Below are 16,158 nucleotides of genomic sequence, written 5' to 3'. Positions count from 1 at the left end.
ATACAAAAATTGCTTTTTAAATGTCGCTTTCTGAAATTAATTTTTGTGTGTTTACTTTTTCTCTATGTATGAAAAGTAGAGAAAAAAACTAGTTCTTGTTCAAGGTCCCACTTTTATAAAGACTTGATCCTGGGTACACCAGTTTTGTCTGTGCTTGGCAGGTTAACTAGCAAGTCAAAACTGGCCTGTGTAAGTGCCGGTGTGTTGGTGATGGTGCTTTGCGACAGGCCGGTGACCCATTCACAGTTGTGACCAGCTATGCAAGAACAGGCTCTTGTCCCTGCAACCCTAAACTGGCTTTACAAAGTTAAAAATGGATAAACAGGAAATTTTCTCTGAAACTTCTCAACTATTCATTTTCATAATCATCTTGCTCTGGTGATAGGTTTCATGGTACTGGAGCCTCTCTCTGAACCATTAAGTCACAAGGCCTGGGGTATGCAGAATATCAAGCAGTGTGTCCAACATACGAATCATTAATTCAGAACACACTTGTTTAATTTAAGAATTTGTATCTTCATTGCTCTTTATGAAATAGGAATTGTTAACAGTTGTGAATTTCTTAGTAGGCACATACCGCATGCTTTTGCCAACATTCTCTTAAAACTGGTCTAATTTTTTTATGAACCACAATTTCTTGCATATCCTCCAATGATGGATGCTGCCCAACTTCCTCTTCAAATGGCAGCATGTACTCATCAACTGGACCTACAAGCAAACACACACAAAATACATAAATCTCCCAAGTTTAGACGGTAGAAAGCAACATAATTCTGATTCTTTTTCTCTGTTTAGGTTATTTTTATTAATGATCTAAACTGCAAGATAATTTAGAAGCTATCACAACAATACCTTTTTTACTTGAAGAGAATGAAGCCATTTTTTAAATAATATATTCCAAATTACAAAATATGTTCATATATGAAAATGTCCAGCAATATAAAATGAAATTATTACTTTTATAACAGTACAACAGGTTGGCATTGGGTTTAGAATGGTTACAAAGACTTTTCATGTCAACGATGACCAAAAGCAATAAAAAAAATAAATAAAAATAAAAAATCTACAAAAGGATGAACTATTGATATTAATCCAAAGTGTCATGTAAATAGTGCTGAATAGCACACGTCTCATTTTTATTTTGGATACGTGAGAATTTAGAAAGCATAAGATATGATATAATACATATAAGTATTAACATACAGATATTTCATAACAAGAGTATTTATTACTTTTTTTCCCCCCCGAAAAAGTTCATCTCATTTTTAAACCTGCTTAATCTAATTTCTGCGCTGGGGCCTGGTACCTAACCCAGAAGGACTGGGCGCATGACAGAGTCCGTCCAGGCACACAGGTGCCAGTTTCAAATGGATAATTAACCTGACCTAATGGTATATGTTTTGTTAATCCCCATTGGGGAAATGATCTTTTTCGCCTGACCAGAGCTCAGGGTCAAGAATTGTACAGCTCCCCGGACCAATTTTTGGGTTAAAGGCCTAGCTCGAGGGCCAAAAGAAGTAGAATTGTGAGGCAAAAACAGAAGCAGCTGGAGGAAAACTCACACAGACCTCATGAGGACAAAACCTGCATCTGGGATCTATACCCAGGATGCTGGACTCCGTGAGGCAGCAACACTACACACTGTGCCACTGTCCCACCCATTTTCAAAAGCTTCACACAGACAATGATGCTTTGAACACAAGTTAACTCGTACCTCATGGAGTCTGTCAAGGCACAACATAGTATAACAAGTACCTCAGTATACAGCCATTATAGACACAGCCAGCATGCTGGCATTCTCTGCTGCTGTGTCTCAGTTACATGCTACAGTGCAGTCATCTACTGAATAGCCATAGAATTTTTTTTTGGAGGCAACAGTTTGCCAAAAATGGTGTTGTAAGTAGACAGTCCATAGATTTGTTGCCAGATGAATATTTTGAAGATAATGACAGTGATTAACATAGCGACAGTCAATTGGAACCTGTAAGCTCTGGTACTAAAGCAGATAGCTGCCCTGAAGGTGCCCGACTTGTCAGGACAGCACTACATGGACATTCTGCTGCCCACGGAGCACAAGGAGTCATTAACTGCCCAATGTATTCTAAGCAACAAGTGTGGACAACGCAAAGAAACACATTACATTTGCAGCACATGTGCTTCTACGCCTGCATGATGCCATGATTCTAGGACTATCATTTAAATGCAGAGTTCTAAACGTGTTACCTATGAAAATAATTAGCCATTTTTCTTTACATTTTTTATTGGATTTATTTACATTTTCAGAGTTTTGACAGAGCTACTATTGTTAATAAAGCCATTGCTTTCTAAAACATTTCCCTACATTTTTATATGTTTTGACTGAATTCATTACTTATCATATATGCACAAACCTATACTGTAGCATCCTGGCAATAAATGGTCCAGTAGTCAATGTGTTAACCAGGAATGGACAAATAATTCTCAGTATAAAAGGGGGGGGGGACACGACATACTGCAGATGCCACACTGCAAAAAATAGGCATGCAGATGTAGTAAAGTAGTACTAAAAAAAGCTTAAGCTGAACAAATCCTTATATATAAATGACTCTTGTTCTATTTTCTGAAATATGAGTGTTTCTGTAACAACAAATGTAGAGGTGTGTTTCCAAAAAAAGATCCCACATAACAATAAAGAAATTAAATCCATCCCACTTGTAACTGGTTTGTAATTCTTGTTTATCAGGTATACAGTGGGAATAGAAAAGAATCACCCCATCTTCAAAATATTCACATTTTGTTGCTTTGCAGCCAGAAATGAAGACACACACCAAAAAAAAAATTCTCAGCTCTATTTACTCACTGCAACTTATAACAGCCACGTGAAAGTTATAATAGCAACAGTTTAAGAAAAAAAATAAAAAGGATCATCCATCCCCCTGTGTCAGCTCTTTGTGGAAGCACCTTTTGCTTTAATTACAGCCATGAGTCAGTTGGGGTACTTCTCTACCAACTTTGCACATCTAGCCTGTGAAATATTTGCCCACTCTTCGTTACAGAACTGTTCAAGCTCAGTCAAACTGGATGGTGACCATTAGTGGACTGCAATCTTCAAGTCATTCCACAGATTTTCAGTATTGTAGGATTTAAGTCTGGGATCTGACTGAGCCACCCAACAACATTCAGCTTTTTCTCCTTCAGTGACCATGTGGTCAGCTTCGCTGTCTGCTTCAGGTCACTGTCATGTTGAAAGGTGAACCTCTGTCCCACTGAAAACCTCCTGGCAGAGGGCAGCAGGTTTTTCTCTTGAATTTGACAGTATTTTGCCACATCCATTTTTCCTTCTCTCTTGACAAGTGCCCCATTCCCTGCTGTAGAGAAATACCTCCACAACAGGCTGCTACCACCTTCATGCTTTACTGTAGGTTTGGCCTCAGTGCCAAACGGTACATCAGGCGGAAAGCCAACACAGCTTACCATTCAAAGAACACCAAATAGTTTGATTTTCATCTCATCTGACCATAACACATTTTTCCGTTTGGCTTCAGAATCTTCAAGGTGGGTTTTGGCAAAGCTTAAGAGATTTGATGTGGCCTTTCTTGATGAGTGGCTTTTTTCCTGCAACCCTCCCATACAAGCCACATTTGTGGAGCATCTGTGATATTGTTGTCACCTGCACACAATGACCAATATTTGCTAAAAGTTCCTGTAACTCCTTCAAAGTTGCCATAGGCCTCTTGGTAGCCCCTCTGACCAGTTTGTTCCTCACTCTTCCATCCAGTTTCCAGGGCTGGCCTAATCCGTTGGGTCCTAGCAGTGTCAAACACTTTCCACTTCTTGATTTCTTGATTTACTGTGCTCGTACGGACTGATAAATACTTTAATATTTTTTTGTATCCATCTCCTGACTTGGGCCTTTCCACAACTTTATCTCTGAGATCCTTTGACAGTGCCTTGGCACCCATAGCTGATTATTTGCTTTCAGTTGCACTTCCAAGGACTGGAATGCTCGAGCAATAGCTGTTTTATGCTGAGCTAATCAGAATGATTACAATTGATCACAGGTGGAAGGTACAATGGAGAAAGTGATTAGTTACATCTGATTGAGTTTACATATTTTTTTGGATGGGGTCATCCTTTAACCATTTTAGGGATTCTGTTTTTTTAATTTTTTTTTCTCAACTCTTGGCTGTTATAAGATGCACATCTGGAAAAAAGTTTTTTGTGTGCGTCTTCATTTCAGGCTGCAAAGCAACAAAATGTGAATATTTTGAAGGGGGCGATTCTTTTCTATACCCACTGTAACTAATCATTACGTAAACTTCACAAAGTCAAAAAATTACCTTCTTGCTTCAGATGACCACACATAACATATTTTGTTTGTCAATATTTATTGCATAAAAAAAAGCTAACTTGCAGAAGCCGTGTGCGATCTGAAAGAGGGTGTTTACTTTTTCACGTGTCTATGTACAGTATTTTTAAAAGGGGGAAACTTAGTTAAAAGAACTATTTACCATATACCTTCTAAAAAGATTCATCAAATTAACCAAAAAAGTATGAGATAGCAAACTCAAGGAGAATGTCTCCTTTAACTGGAGCCTTTTGTTGAGGTGGGCGTTATAACAAGTCTACTAACATTATAAATATTCACTCTTTCCTAATGAAATCAGTCATGACTTCAAAGCACTATATCTTTAAATCTAAGCACATGGTTACAGCACCATGCCCACATTATCCAGCGAGGCACACAATACAATTATGTGCCTTACAGTGATACACAAGAAACTCCACACAATGTCTTGAGGGTACAGATGAGTGGGTTTAAGGGTATGTAAGTAATAGAAGTACAGTCGACCCTTGATATACGACCGGCTTGACATGCGAACAACTTGATTTACGACCAAAATTTTTATTTTGATTTACGACCAACATCTTGCGTTACGACCTGAATGCGGTCACGTGTATCCGCTTGCGCGATTGTAAACAAACAGAAACATTCCTATTAATGCGGCACTCATTCAATAAAATGCCAGGTTTGTAAACTCTCTTGGGACCTCCCCCAACTAGAAGACATGCCAAAGTCCAAACTCCGTATGGAAGACTGTTTATCTGTTGCTGGTGCAAAAGCCGGCTTAAAGCTGTGCTGAGTCTCTCAGCCAAAGCAAACAGAAAAGATATGGATGGGTGATATGCATGTGATATCCCTGCCCGGCAATGGACAAGCAAGCTTCCACAGTCGCGGCAATCGCGCTTCAGGACGCACTTCAGCACGCACTTCAGCATGTCGTTCCCATTGAGTGGGGAGTGGGGGGGGTCTCAGAAGAGTTCAGAAACAGTTCCTTGTATCATCGCAAGGAAATGCTGAGAAAAATTCTCGTCAGAATAACTTGTAGGCAGGAGGAGATTAAAATTAACGCAAAAGAAGCTATTGAAATGATTGCAAATGCCTGAGCGCAAGTTAAAGAAAGCCTTTAAAAAGCCTTTAGTTTCATTATCATCCTCCTCCCTTCCTGCAGCCCAAAGATGTCACATTAAATGGTGAGTACAGTATGAAATTGTTGTTTCTGGTAGGCTATGCACTTTTTATAACTTTTTGGTTAGTACATTAGAAAAATTATTGGTGTTTTGGTAAATTATGCACATTATACAACCCTCTTTTTATTATGAAAAGGTTAAGTAAGTGTTGCAGTGGGAGGTTCGGAACGCATTATGGGTATTTCCATTATTTCTTATGGGAAAAATAGTCTTGACTTACTACCAACTTGAGTTACAACCAACCCTCGCGAACGAATTGAGTTCGTAAGTCAAGGGTCCACTGTACACCTTTAAAGTAGTAAAGTGCTTTGGGACAACAGTCTCAATACTTCATCAGTTGAGTATAACATAAACCTCTTTAGTATTCTGCTCAAAAATCATTAGTAAGTTTACTTTAACTGATGTCACATTAGCTAAGTAATAAATGTTTACTCACCATCAGCTGCTGTACATCGTGCTGCAAGCTCCCACAATACCAATCCCAGTGCATACATGTCTATCCTAAGGAAGGCATCCCTTTGAAAATTAATAGCACCTTCAAGTACCTCTGGTGCCATATACCGCCTTGTGCCAACCTAAAAAGCAAAAGCAATGTGTAAACTCTCAGATGAGAACAATCTAGTGAATTGAATTCAATTAAATCAACAGATTGCCCCACATTTGGCTTAAGGGCTTCGTACATTCCATAATTCACTCTGTATTTCATCAAGCCATACATTTTCAGAACTTGAATAACTGATAACAGGGTTCCAGGAAGTCTCAGCCTACCCTGCCAGCTTCAGGCATATGCCGCCAAACCTGGAAAGGTACTGTAATAGTACAGTCACATTTTTGAATGTCTCCTCAAAACAGAGACAGTAATGCAATAGCCCAGGGTGACTGAAGGGGCTTCCTGCATATACAGTAAGCAATGTCAGCTACTTTCACTGACACTCTGACTATTATAACCCATGCTTTCCATTGAGCCTCCCACCACCAATTTTGGTGACACTAACTGCACACACTGTTGACCATGCCATTTGCTTCAATGCTTCTTCTCCAAGAACTCTTTCACTCCCCTTATACATTTCACAATGAGCAGTTTCTTGTTGGCCACACTGATTTGTAGATAAGTGTATACTTATACATATTTTTAAAGATCAAATGTGGTACATATGCATTTTATGAACATATTTAACTGCAGGGAAATCAACAGACACTATTGTTCAGAAATGCTGAATCCAAGCCTTGTGTATCTAACAGGTTAAGAGAAAAATGTTTAGGCTTACATTGTGAAATTCCAGGATAAAGATGCACTTTGCGTAGTTTTCCTTAAAACAAAGTCTCCATCACTAATAATTCTACCCGCCTCTCATTTACTCTTATTAGACTGATACACTGTTCACTTTACTGCAGGATACTTAAATCTAAATCTTGATTCATCTGGATTATAAATCAACCTGTATGTATAATTTATGCATACGTTTATAATGCATGTTTGCTGTCATACTATACAGTATGTAGTTATAACTACTGTGTAGCATGCTGACCGTTTTAGTGGAAATGTGCTTAATAAGAGAGATGTGAGGAACACGTGCTGATACAGTGCATTGCCACACCCACCACATGACAAACCAGCTCAGGATCCCAGATTAGGACCCGAGTGCAACCATGCAACGGGTGACACCTCAGCACCACACTAGCTCAGATGGTGCTCAGAGGTTTTTTATGGTGGCTGGAGTGCCAATTCTGCCACCAACCCCCAGGTTTTTCTCTGCAGGTTGAAGGGCCTACATGCAGGGCTGGATGCAGATTAGCGTCATACCCAGGACAGGGCAATTGTAGGTTAAAGGCCTTGCTCAAGGCCCCAACATAGTAGAGTCACTTTTGGCGTTTATGGCATTCGAACCGGCAACCTTCCGATTGCCTGTGCAAATCCCTAGCCACAGAGCCACCACTCCACCCATGCTTAATAAGAATAAATGGAATTAATCAAAGTTATTATTTTTGTTAGAATAAAAATTTTAAAAGTATGAAAAACAGTTTGCTTAAAAATGCTTTGCTTGCTTTAATAAGATGCATTTTATTTTTTTTAATGCATGGAATGAAACCAAAACTAATGCCTGAGGATTTTATTTATAAACCTGTAAGACAGTTATTTCACTAAATAATGTTAGAGCAGGCAATAAAGAGAAATACATCTGAAAATCAAGTGATTGAAAAGCAGCTTACTTGACCATGAGTATCCCCTGCTGATTTTCCAGCTTCAAACTTTAGAGCCAATCCAAAGTCCGCTATACATGCCGTCAGGTTGGATTTCAGAAGTATATTCTTGCTTTTAATATCCCTGTTAATTTTAAAAATAAAGCGCATTAAACAGATGTATTTTCTATATAGAATTAATATTCAATTTACAATTCTGTAAATAAAGCTTTGCTTTATTATTAAAGTATGCAAAAACATAAGTATCTATAATTATTAAATTTAGAATATTTATTTACTGCTACACAGCAAGAGTATATGTCTGTTTTACTACTTTTAGCAGGTATTCAAAAAATTAAAGATCACTAAAATATCAATACAATAAACATTAAAATTCACATTCTCATTTAGTTTACTAAATGAAGTTAAAACAGATTTAGACAGACAGACAGAGTCCACCACTTCAGTATAAAGAATGACAGGATATAGCGGGTTGGAAAATGACTGACTGAGTTCCACATTGGTGACAAATATAACTGGCATTACTGCAATGCTGAGAAGCATAACAGCTATGTTTACCTGTGAGCTACAGCTGGTTTGTGACCGTCTTTCAATCCTGGGATATCTTCATGAAGGTAGGCCAGTCCCCTGGCCATGGTCTGAGCTATGTGGCACAGCTCATTCCAGCTAACCACATTTGCTTTAAGATAATCAGTGAGTGAACCCTGGAAAAAGAACATAAAAGTGAAAGATGTTAAACACTATGAAACACGCTGAAAACGTAAAAACAGAAGATCTTCAAATATTTCTGAGAAAAGAAAAACAAAGAAAAATGATCCTTTTAGTTAGAATATATTTAAAACACCAGGCTTCAGGTTTAATTTCTTAAAAAAAAAAAAAAAATACTGCAACAAAACAAGCCCATATTTCACATTTTTTTCCACACAAAATTTTATAACCATGTTCTAAAATGTCTCAAAAGAGGTTTGCTGAATGGGTAAACATCTGAAGAATATCTTTGCTAATGAAAATGTTGTGCAAGATCAGTGTTGATATGTATTGTGCCCATACTTCCCCATAAAACCAGTGTTATGCACACTTATCCCATCTGCAATACAACTTGAAGTGAGTATTAAATATATAATACAGGTCACAATTTATTGTATTACATACAGGTCTGTTCCATTCCTGATGACATTTTTCACCCAATTTTATGTACAAATTGAAACATGCACTAAACAAATGTCCATTAATAGAAAAAAAAATCAGCAAAATGCATAATGCTTTATAACTTATTTTACAGAAAAACATTTCAAACTTCATAAAAAAATGACAGTATAGCAATATTACTGTTCTTTACATCACAAACAAATAAGCTGAGCCAAAATGAAGCATGTTGACCTTTATGCTTAAACATCCTATGGGCCTTTATAATGATGCAGCACCTCAGAGTTGGAAAAGGCACAATGATGGCATGAAAAGCTACCACTAACAGAACTTCAGCAGAGAAATGCAGTGTTTGGTGAGCATCTGTACTCTCCGAGATGATACGGCAGGGATGCATAATTAGGATGACGGGCATTACAAACAAGAGGCTCCACCACTCCTCAGCTAGGCGGACAGCTGTCTAGTTACTTACCAGTAGTAGAACTTATTGTGCCGTTGTACATAATGCTGGACACATTTGGTGATCTGTGAAGTCTTTGCTGAGGGGTTGTGGAGTTTCACTTCACCACCCACTGGCAAATACACCCTGAGACAACACTTCTGGAACACATACTTACATGCAAACAGCGAGTTCTACCAATCCTGGTCAACTGCCAGCTACAGCTCAAGCTGTTTGTCTGAAACTGAGCTTACTGAACGTGCTGCCAGTTACATTCAGTAACATATGCACAAAATGACGGCAAAGTCCATAGTCCTCACCATTAATGGCAGGTACTATGTATTCATCAGTGTTAAAACTACCACGCTTCTTTTGAAAGTAAAAATACAGTAATCCCTCGCTATATCGTGCTTCGACTTTCGCAGCTTCACTCTATCGCGGATTTTATATGTAAGCATATTTAAATATATATCACGGATTTTTCGCTGGTTCGTGGGTTTCAGTGGACAATGGGTCTTTTAATTTCTGGTACATGCTTCCTCAGTTGGTTTGCCCAGCTGATTTCATACAAGGGACGCTATTAGCAGATGGCTGAGAAGCTACCCAATCAGAGCACGTATTACGTATTAAATAAAACTCCTCAAATATATTGTGAGCACGGGGGCTGTTCACACCCCTAGAGGATACGGCTGCTCCTCAAAAAACGCTGAAAGACTACCTTCACATTGCTCCCTTCCTTGCTGGGCTTACTTGTGGTTCCTTTGTTGCGCGATATGCTTCCCGCATGGTGCTTCACATACTTAAAAGCTCAAACAGCCCTATTGATTTTTTATTGTTTGCTTTTCTCTCTCTCTCTCTGACATTCTCGGCTCCTGACGCGCACTCCTTTGAAGAGAAAGATATGTTTGCATTCTTTTAATTGTGAGATGGAACTGTCATCTCTGTCTTGTCATGGAGCATATTTAAACTTTTGAAAAAGAAACAAATGTTTGTTTGCAGTGTTTGAATAAAGTTCCTGTCTCTCTACAACCTCCTGTGTTTCTGTGCAAATCTGTGACCCAAGCATGACAATATAAAAATAACCATATAAAGATATGGTTTCTACTTCACGGATTTTCACCTTTCACGGGGGGTTCTGGAACGCAACCCCCGCGATCGAGGAGGGATCACTGTACAGAAGCTGATAGCTAAAGATTAGTTGAAAAGAAAAGTTTTGTGGTTTTATGTGTTCGCTCAAATCTGTGGAATTGCCATAAGTTGAAAAAGCCATAACCTGGGACCCATCTGTATTTGACTGTGAATGTTTCTACTGACAAAGAGAAAATCTCTATATGATCAATGTAAAGACACAATTCTACAGATCTTTCTAAATTAATTATAAATGAAAACCAGTTTTTACCACCCTTGAGACAGTATTTGGCCTATACATTAGATATTAAAACCATAAGTCTATTAGGATGAGTCTCCCAACAAATTTGCAAATCTCAGCATTGCAATATTTGCTTACCTCCAAGGTTTTTATTTCACATTTTTCTTGTAAAGTATGGTTTATGTTACAATGCAAATTTATGGGGAAAATGAGTGAGTGTGGAAAAAAAAAAGTTGACTTCACAAATACAGGAGTTTTAAGTCCAAGGCCTCTGGTATACTACAGGAGGTTTTTCTAAAAAATTGACTGCATACTGCTGTGTACTTTTTTCCTTCTACTTGCTTTGTCTTGCATGCTCTGTAGCAGGGGAGCATCCCAATTTCATGACAACATTCTTGGAGTGCTTTGTGTCAAGACAAATCATCTTAGGGTTAAATACAAAGTTTGATTTTAGTGTCAAAATACCCATGCAACCTTATTTACTTGGTCTAGGAGCCTGCTGCACTGCAACCAACAAATCATGGTTTGTTATTTGAGGACAGCTTGACAATTTCAGTTAGGCCCGTTTATGGGTGTGTGCGCCTAAAGATAAAATGATGACTTATTCAGGGATATTTCCTACTTTGTGCCAAGTAGTGCCACAAAAGGCTCTGCCCCCTTCAACTTTAAATTTGACTAACCAGGTTTAAAATTGTAGAGTATTTCTTCAATAATTGTTTTAATTTATACCATTCTGCCATCAATACAAGTATCATTAATTTCATGTAAAATTAGTCTTATGCACAGTATGTAAAACAAATTAAATGACAGTTTATATACCAGTTTTATATTGTACTATGGTACCTTATCATGAAAAGCTGTTATCAACCAGAGCTCCACGTCTAGATTAGTTCCTCGTTTTTCTGCACCAATGAATTGGAGGATGTTGTCATGTTTCATTCCAGACAAACTGTAGATTTCATATTCATTCTGCCATGACTGTTTATTCTAAAATGACAGAGAAAATAGTATTATTATTAAATGGCATTCTAGAACAAACTTGTCTAGAAATAAAATTTAATTATTAATACAGCCATCTATTTTATGAGTTTCACAGCAAATGTTCTTTTTAGAAAATAAAATAAGATATTATCCACTTTATTCTTATTAGAATAAACAGTGGCACCAATTTTCTTAACATCCCATTCTGTTTAAAGACCCTTTTCCCTGAGAAGGATAGACAGTGCAAGCCAGTGATGAACTCCAAGAAGTTACTAAAGAGGAATAATTGTGCTCCCATTCTCTTCAACATGAAACTTTAACACAAATTAATGGAGGTGTTTCTGGAAAAGGTCAAAGGTCATAAGAAAAGTGTATAAGTTCTGATTCAGGTGTTAGTGTAGCTCAGCTTTCAACTTCTAGTGGAATGATAAACTTCAGTTATTTGTTAAAAGAAATGCACTGCTCCAATGTAATCTGTACTTAATACTACATACAGGCCTTCACTGGTAGTAAATGTACATTTTGACAACTAATTTAATTAATGTCAATAAATGTATTACTATTTAAAAAAAGTTTACTGAACTAGGCCAAACACAAAATTCAATAATATTTAAGTAAGCTAAAAATAAAATAGCAATTAGGGATGCACCGATACCAAAACGGGTATCTGGTATCGGCCTCGATACCACATTTTCTAAAGTACTCGTACTCGTTAAAAGTCCCCCGATACCACGGTCTGAGAAATGTCTATGTTTGAGCGGCGTATAAGGGGTTAATCACAGGTGCCGAGTGCCCGCCCCCAGGACCCGGCTGCAGCTCAGAGCGGGGAGAAGGCGAGGCAAGACATGTCAGCCGTGTAGAACTATTTCAAAGTGAATGAAGACGACAAAACAAAGGCGGACTGCAAATTGTGCTCAGCGAAATTGTCCAGAGGAGGCTCAAAAGGTAGCGCATTTAACACAAGTAATTTAATCAAGCACCTAAAATCCCAACACAACAACGAGTACAAAGAGTTTACCAACGCTTCTAAACCAACACAACCCATGCTGCAGCAAACTCTTGCAAGACGAGAGAAAATGTCCAGAGACAATCCACGTGCTGTGAAAATAACACAGGCAATTATCGAGTACATTGCATTGAGTGACCAGCCACTCTCGGAGGTAGAAAATGTGGGATTCCTGCGTCTCCTCCATGTTCTGGAGCCCAGATATGATGTCCCAAGCCGCCGCTACATGACTGACACGGAGCTGCCTAAACTACACGACTCCGTGAAAAAACATATCCACAGCCTACTGCAAGCCTCCTCTGCGTTTACTTTCACCACGGATATTTGGACAAGCAGTGTTAGCACCGTGTCGCTAATTAGCCTAACCTCCCAGTGGATAGACGAGAGTTTCACGCCGCAACGAGCCATATTACATGCGAAACAATTCCGCGGCTCGCACACCAGCCAGGCTATAGCGCATGTGTTTGAGGAAATGCTCCAGACATGGGGTATACCTAAAACATCAGTACATGTTGTGCTTCGTGACAATGCCAAAAACATGCTTTTCATTTTAAATAAATGTTCTTAATTCCAAACTAGTCTCTTGTTTTTTTTGTTAAATTATATGACTAAAGCTGTCACCTGTAAATTTAAATCATGTTTTTATTAAGTACTCGGTATTGGCGAGTACTGAAATGCAAGTACTCGTACTTGTTTTCCAAAAAAGTGGTATCGGTGCATCCCTAACAGCAATAATGGATTATAGAATAATAGATTAAAAATAAAACAGCAATAATAGATAAAACGAGTAACAGTATTATCCTAAACAAATGAAACTGTGAATTACTCTGTCATTTAGTTCACTCGTCAACTATATTTTCTGAGAAATGAGGAAATGAACTAGTTGTGACCTGAACAAAGAAATACTTTTTTATACTGTGTACCCATTTATGTACTTTCAATACAGAATCTTTACGCAAATGTGCTTAATCTAAATTTCTCTTATTATATCTTGAATAGTTGATAAAAATGTATTTTGTTAAAAACGTTAAAGTAGTAAAACAGTACACTGTTTTATGATTTTGTTGAATAATGCAATAGTACCAAAAAAACACTTAATGGTATGTGGTAACTAAACAGTTTGTGTACACAGGCATAATATATGGTATACATGTATGAAAAGTTATATCACAAAGCATGATCGCTAGAATATTTATATATTTAAAACTACTGTTGTACAGATCATTGATTATGAATTTTATGGCAATTTAAAATTATAGAAAACTTTTACTGCTCAACAGGGAAGTGCGCTTTTGTTTCATATTGTGGTAAAATGCCACTTCCTTTAACGTAATGGATATGTTGGGTCTTGGAGAAAAAAATTCTAAAGAAATTAGAAATACATGAAATATATTATCAGTATGTTCATGACATCACAAAAAACAATTTTTGTTAAGTAGGATTTTCTCTCACACACACACAAACACACTTGCATGGTATATGAAATACAAACACAAACAGCGTGGGTTTGGGGGTGGTAGACGTCCGGGTCAAAAGCTGCCTGCAGCACAGTTCCTCCTCATCCAATGTGGCAACAGTGGGGCAGCTATATTGCATTACACGGTGCAAATGTATGGGAACAAGAGAAAGGGAAGCAAGCGAGACCTGTTATGAAGTTGAAAGATCTTCTAGTGACAGACAGCAGCATGTGGCCACTACCTGTGGTAGGTAGGGAACAGGTTCCTCATTGAAAAGCAAGGTTTAGGAGAACTGACCCAAGGGAAGCAACTTCCATATAACCATTAGGGGAAGCATATACAGTCTATGGCTTCAATGGCAGGGACCGTGTTGCTCCATAAGGTAACACCAAGGGGTCAATAAAGGGACTTTTAAACTGTTGTTTCTAGACCAAAGCATAGGATCGTTCTGACCCCAAAAGGCTATGCAAAGCCACCTCATTATAGGAGGTTTATGGATCTGGAGTAAGGAGGAGAAAAGGGTGCCAACAGTTTTCTATAGAAGCTCATCTATAACAAAGAACAATGGCTTATTTAAAAAGAGAATATATTTAACCCTTTACACTCTGAAGGCATTTTTCAAGAATTTAGTGTAAAAGATTTCAAGAGCACTGTGAAAGATATACAGTGGAATACACATTTTTTTCTATACAGCATGTTTATAGACAACTTATTATTACCTGAATTGGAAATACTTTGACAGCCACATATTCATTTAAAAGTTGTGCCTTCCAAACACAACCAAAGCGACCTCTAGCTTTGAGCTCCAGTAACTGTAATGGCTTCTGGCCAAGTAATGGAGATGGTGGCGGGGGCCCAGGATCCTAAAATAAATCAAAAATAAATCTTGTAAAAGGTTTGCAGATTATAAAGCTATTACCTTTTTTTTTTTTTTTTACAATATTTTAAATTACATAAAACAATGCACATGTTGCCTGCACAGATGAAATCATTCAGTGTGCTGTGTTATGCACAAAAGGAAAAACTTTAGCCAATATTTGTCTTAAATAGGTAAATGAAATTAACACAAGTATCTAATAAACAAACCAATAACAATGAAGACACCTAAAAGAAACAATCATAACATACTAACCTGATAATGTATGTTCACCTTTATTGCATAATAATTATAAAATATCCAAAAGAAGTATCAAGCATAACTACTGTTGTCGAGCATATTCTACACTATAATGCTATTGTAGGTTTTATGTTAAATATTGTAAAACAACGATTTATAATAATGTCACTGTAAATGGACAAAAACAAAAGAACCAAAAGTATTTAGACATACAAATAAATTTTTCAATAGCAAATACTGATATTTAACTGTAGATTACCTCCTACAATAGAAATAAGCTAAAAATCAAGTAGAAACATGCCTGTACGTCTCTGGAGAGTAAGTAGTTGTATGCGAAAAACAACATTTTCCAAATACTAGAAATTGTATATGGCAATTAAAGGATAAAAAAAAAAAAATCACCAAAAAAGAGTAATGAATTTTTAATTAAAATATACAAAAATCACATACAGGCAACACACACCACTGTATATTGCCTTTTCCCTTCAAAGTTTCAAGTCAGTTTCTACAAAAAAATGTCAGCTGCCAATGGCTTCGATTGAAAAACTATACATACGATATAGACACAGTAATCTGTTGTGAGTTCACTTCTAAACAGAACACATCTGACTTCAAAATAGGAGTCTGGTTTGGTAACTGTCACAGAAATGTTAGCCAGTAATAAAGAAAATATATTGTGCCAATGCAAGGCAAGATTGTGTGTTCTAGCATCTAAATATGACCACTGAATGCATGCCTAAGGTAGACTTATAAATGGAGGTGAAAGAGATTTGAATTCTCAAATCAAAATGTGTTATAAGAGGAAAAGCAGATATGATTTATTTTTGACAACAAATTCATGATTATGGACAACAACTACTGAATTGTCAACAACTACTACAATTATATTTTAAATGTCTTTATTCAAGAGTACAGCTAGAGGACAAAATA

The 16,158-nt window shown here is 37.4% G+C and overlaps 1 protein-coding gene across 4 annotated transcripts in view; it reads right to left on the bottom strand.

The window, feature by feature from the left end:
- LOC114655489 (activin receptor type-2A) overlaps positions 1-16,158 on the bottom strand; it is a 135,091-nt gene that overhangs the window by 5,067 nt on the left and 113,866 nt on the right. For all 4 annotated transcript variants that reach the window (XM_051930559.1, XM_051930558.1, XM_028806523.2 and 1 more), the window contains 6 exons: positions 14,831-14,974; positions 11,511-11,654; positions 8,272-8,417; positions 7,723-7,837; positions 5,948-6,086; positions 578-708 (listed from right to left, as the gene is read on the bottom strand). In XM_051930559.1, the coding sequence (XP_051786519.1) occupies positions 578-708; positions 5,948-6,086; positions 7,723-7,837; positions 8,272-8,417; positions 11,511-11,654; positions 14,831-14,974 (819 nt within the window). The remainder of the gene's footprint in view (positions 1-577; positions 709-5,947; positions 6,087-7,722; positions 7,838-8,271; positions 8,418-11,510; positions 11,655-14,830; positions 14,975-16,158) is intronic.

The sequence above is a fragment of the Erpetoichthys calabaricus genome, chromosome 8 (assembly GCF_900747795.2).
Source record: "Erpetoichthys calabaricus chromosome 8, fErpCal1.3, whole genome shotgun sequence".
NCBI classification, from domain to species: Eukaryota; Metazoa; Chordata; class Cladistia; order Polypteriformes; family Polypteridae; genus Erpetoichthys; species Erpetoichthys calabaricus.
Note: the sequence above shows the minus strand (reverse complement) of the source record. Positions and strands in the feature narration are given on the sequence as shown.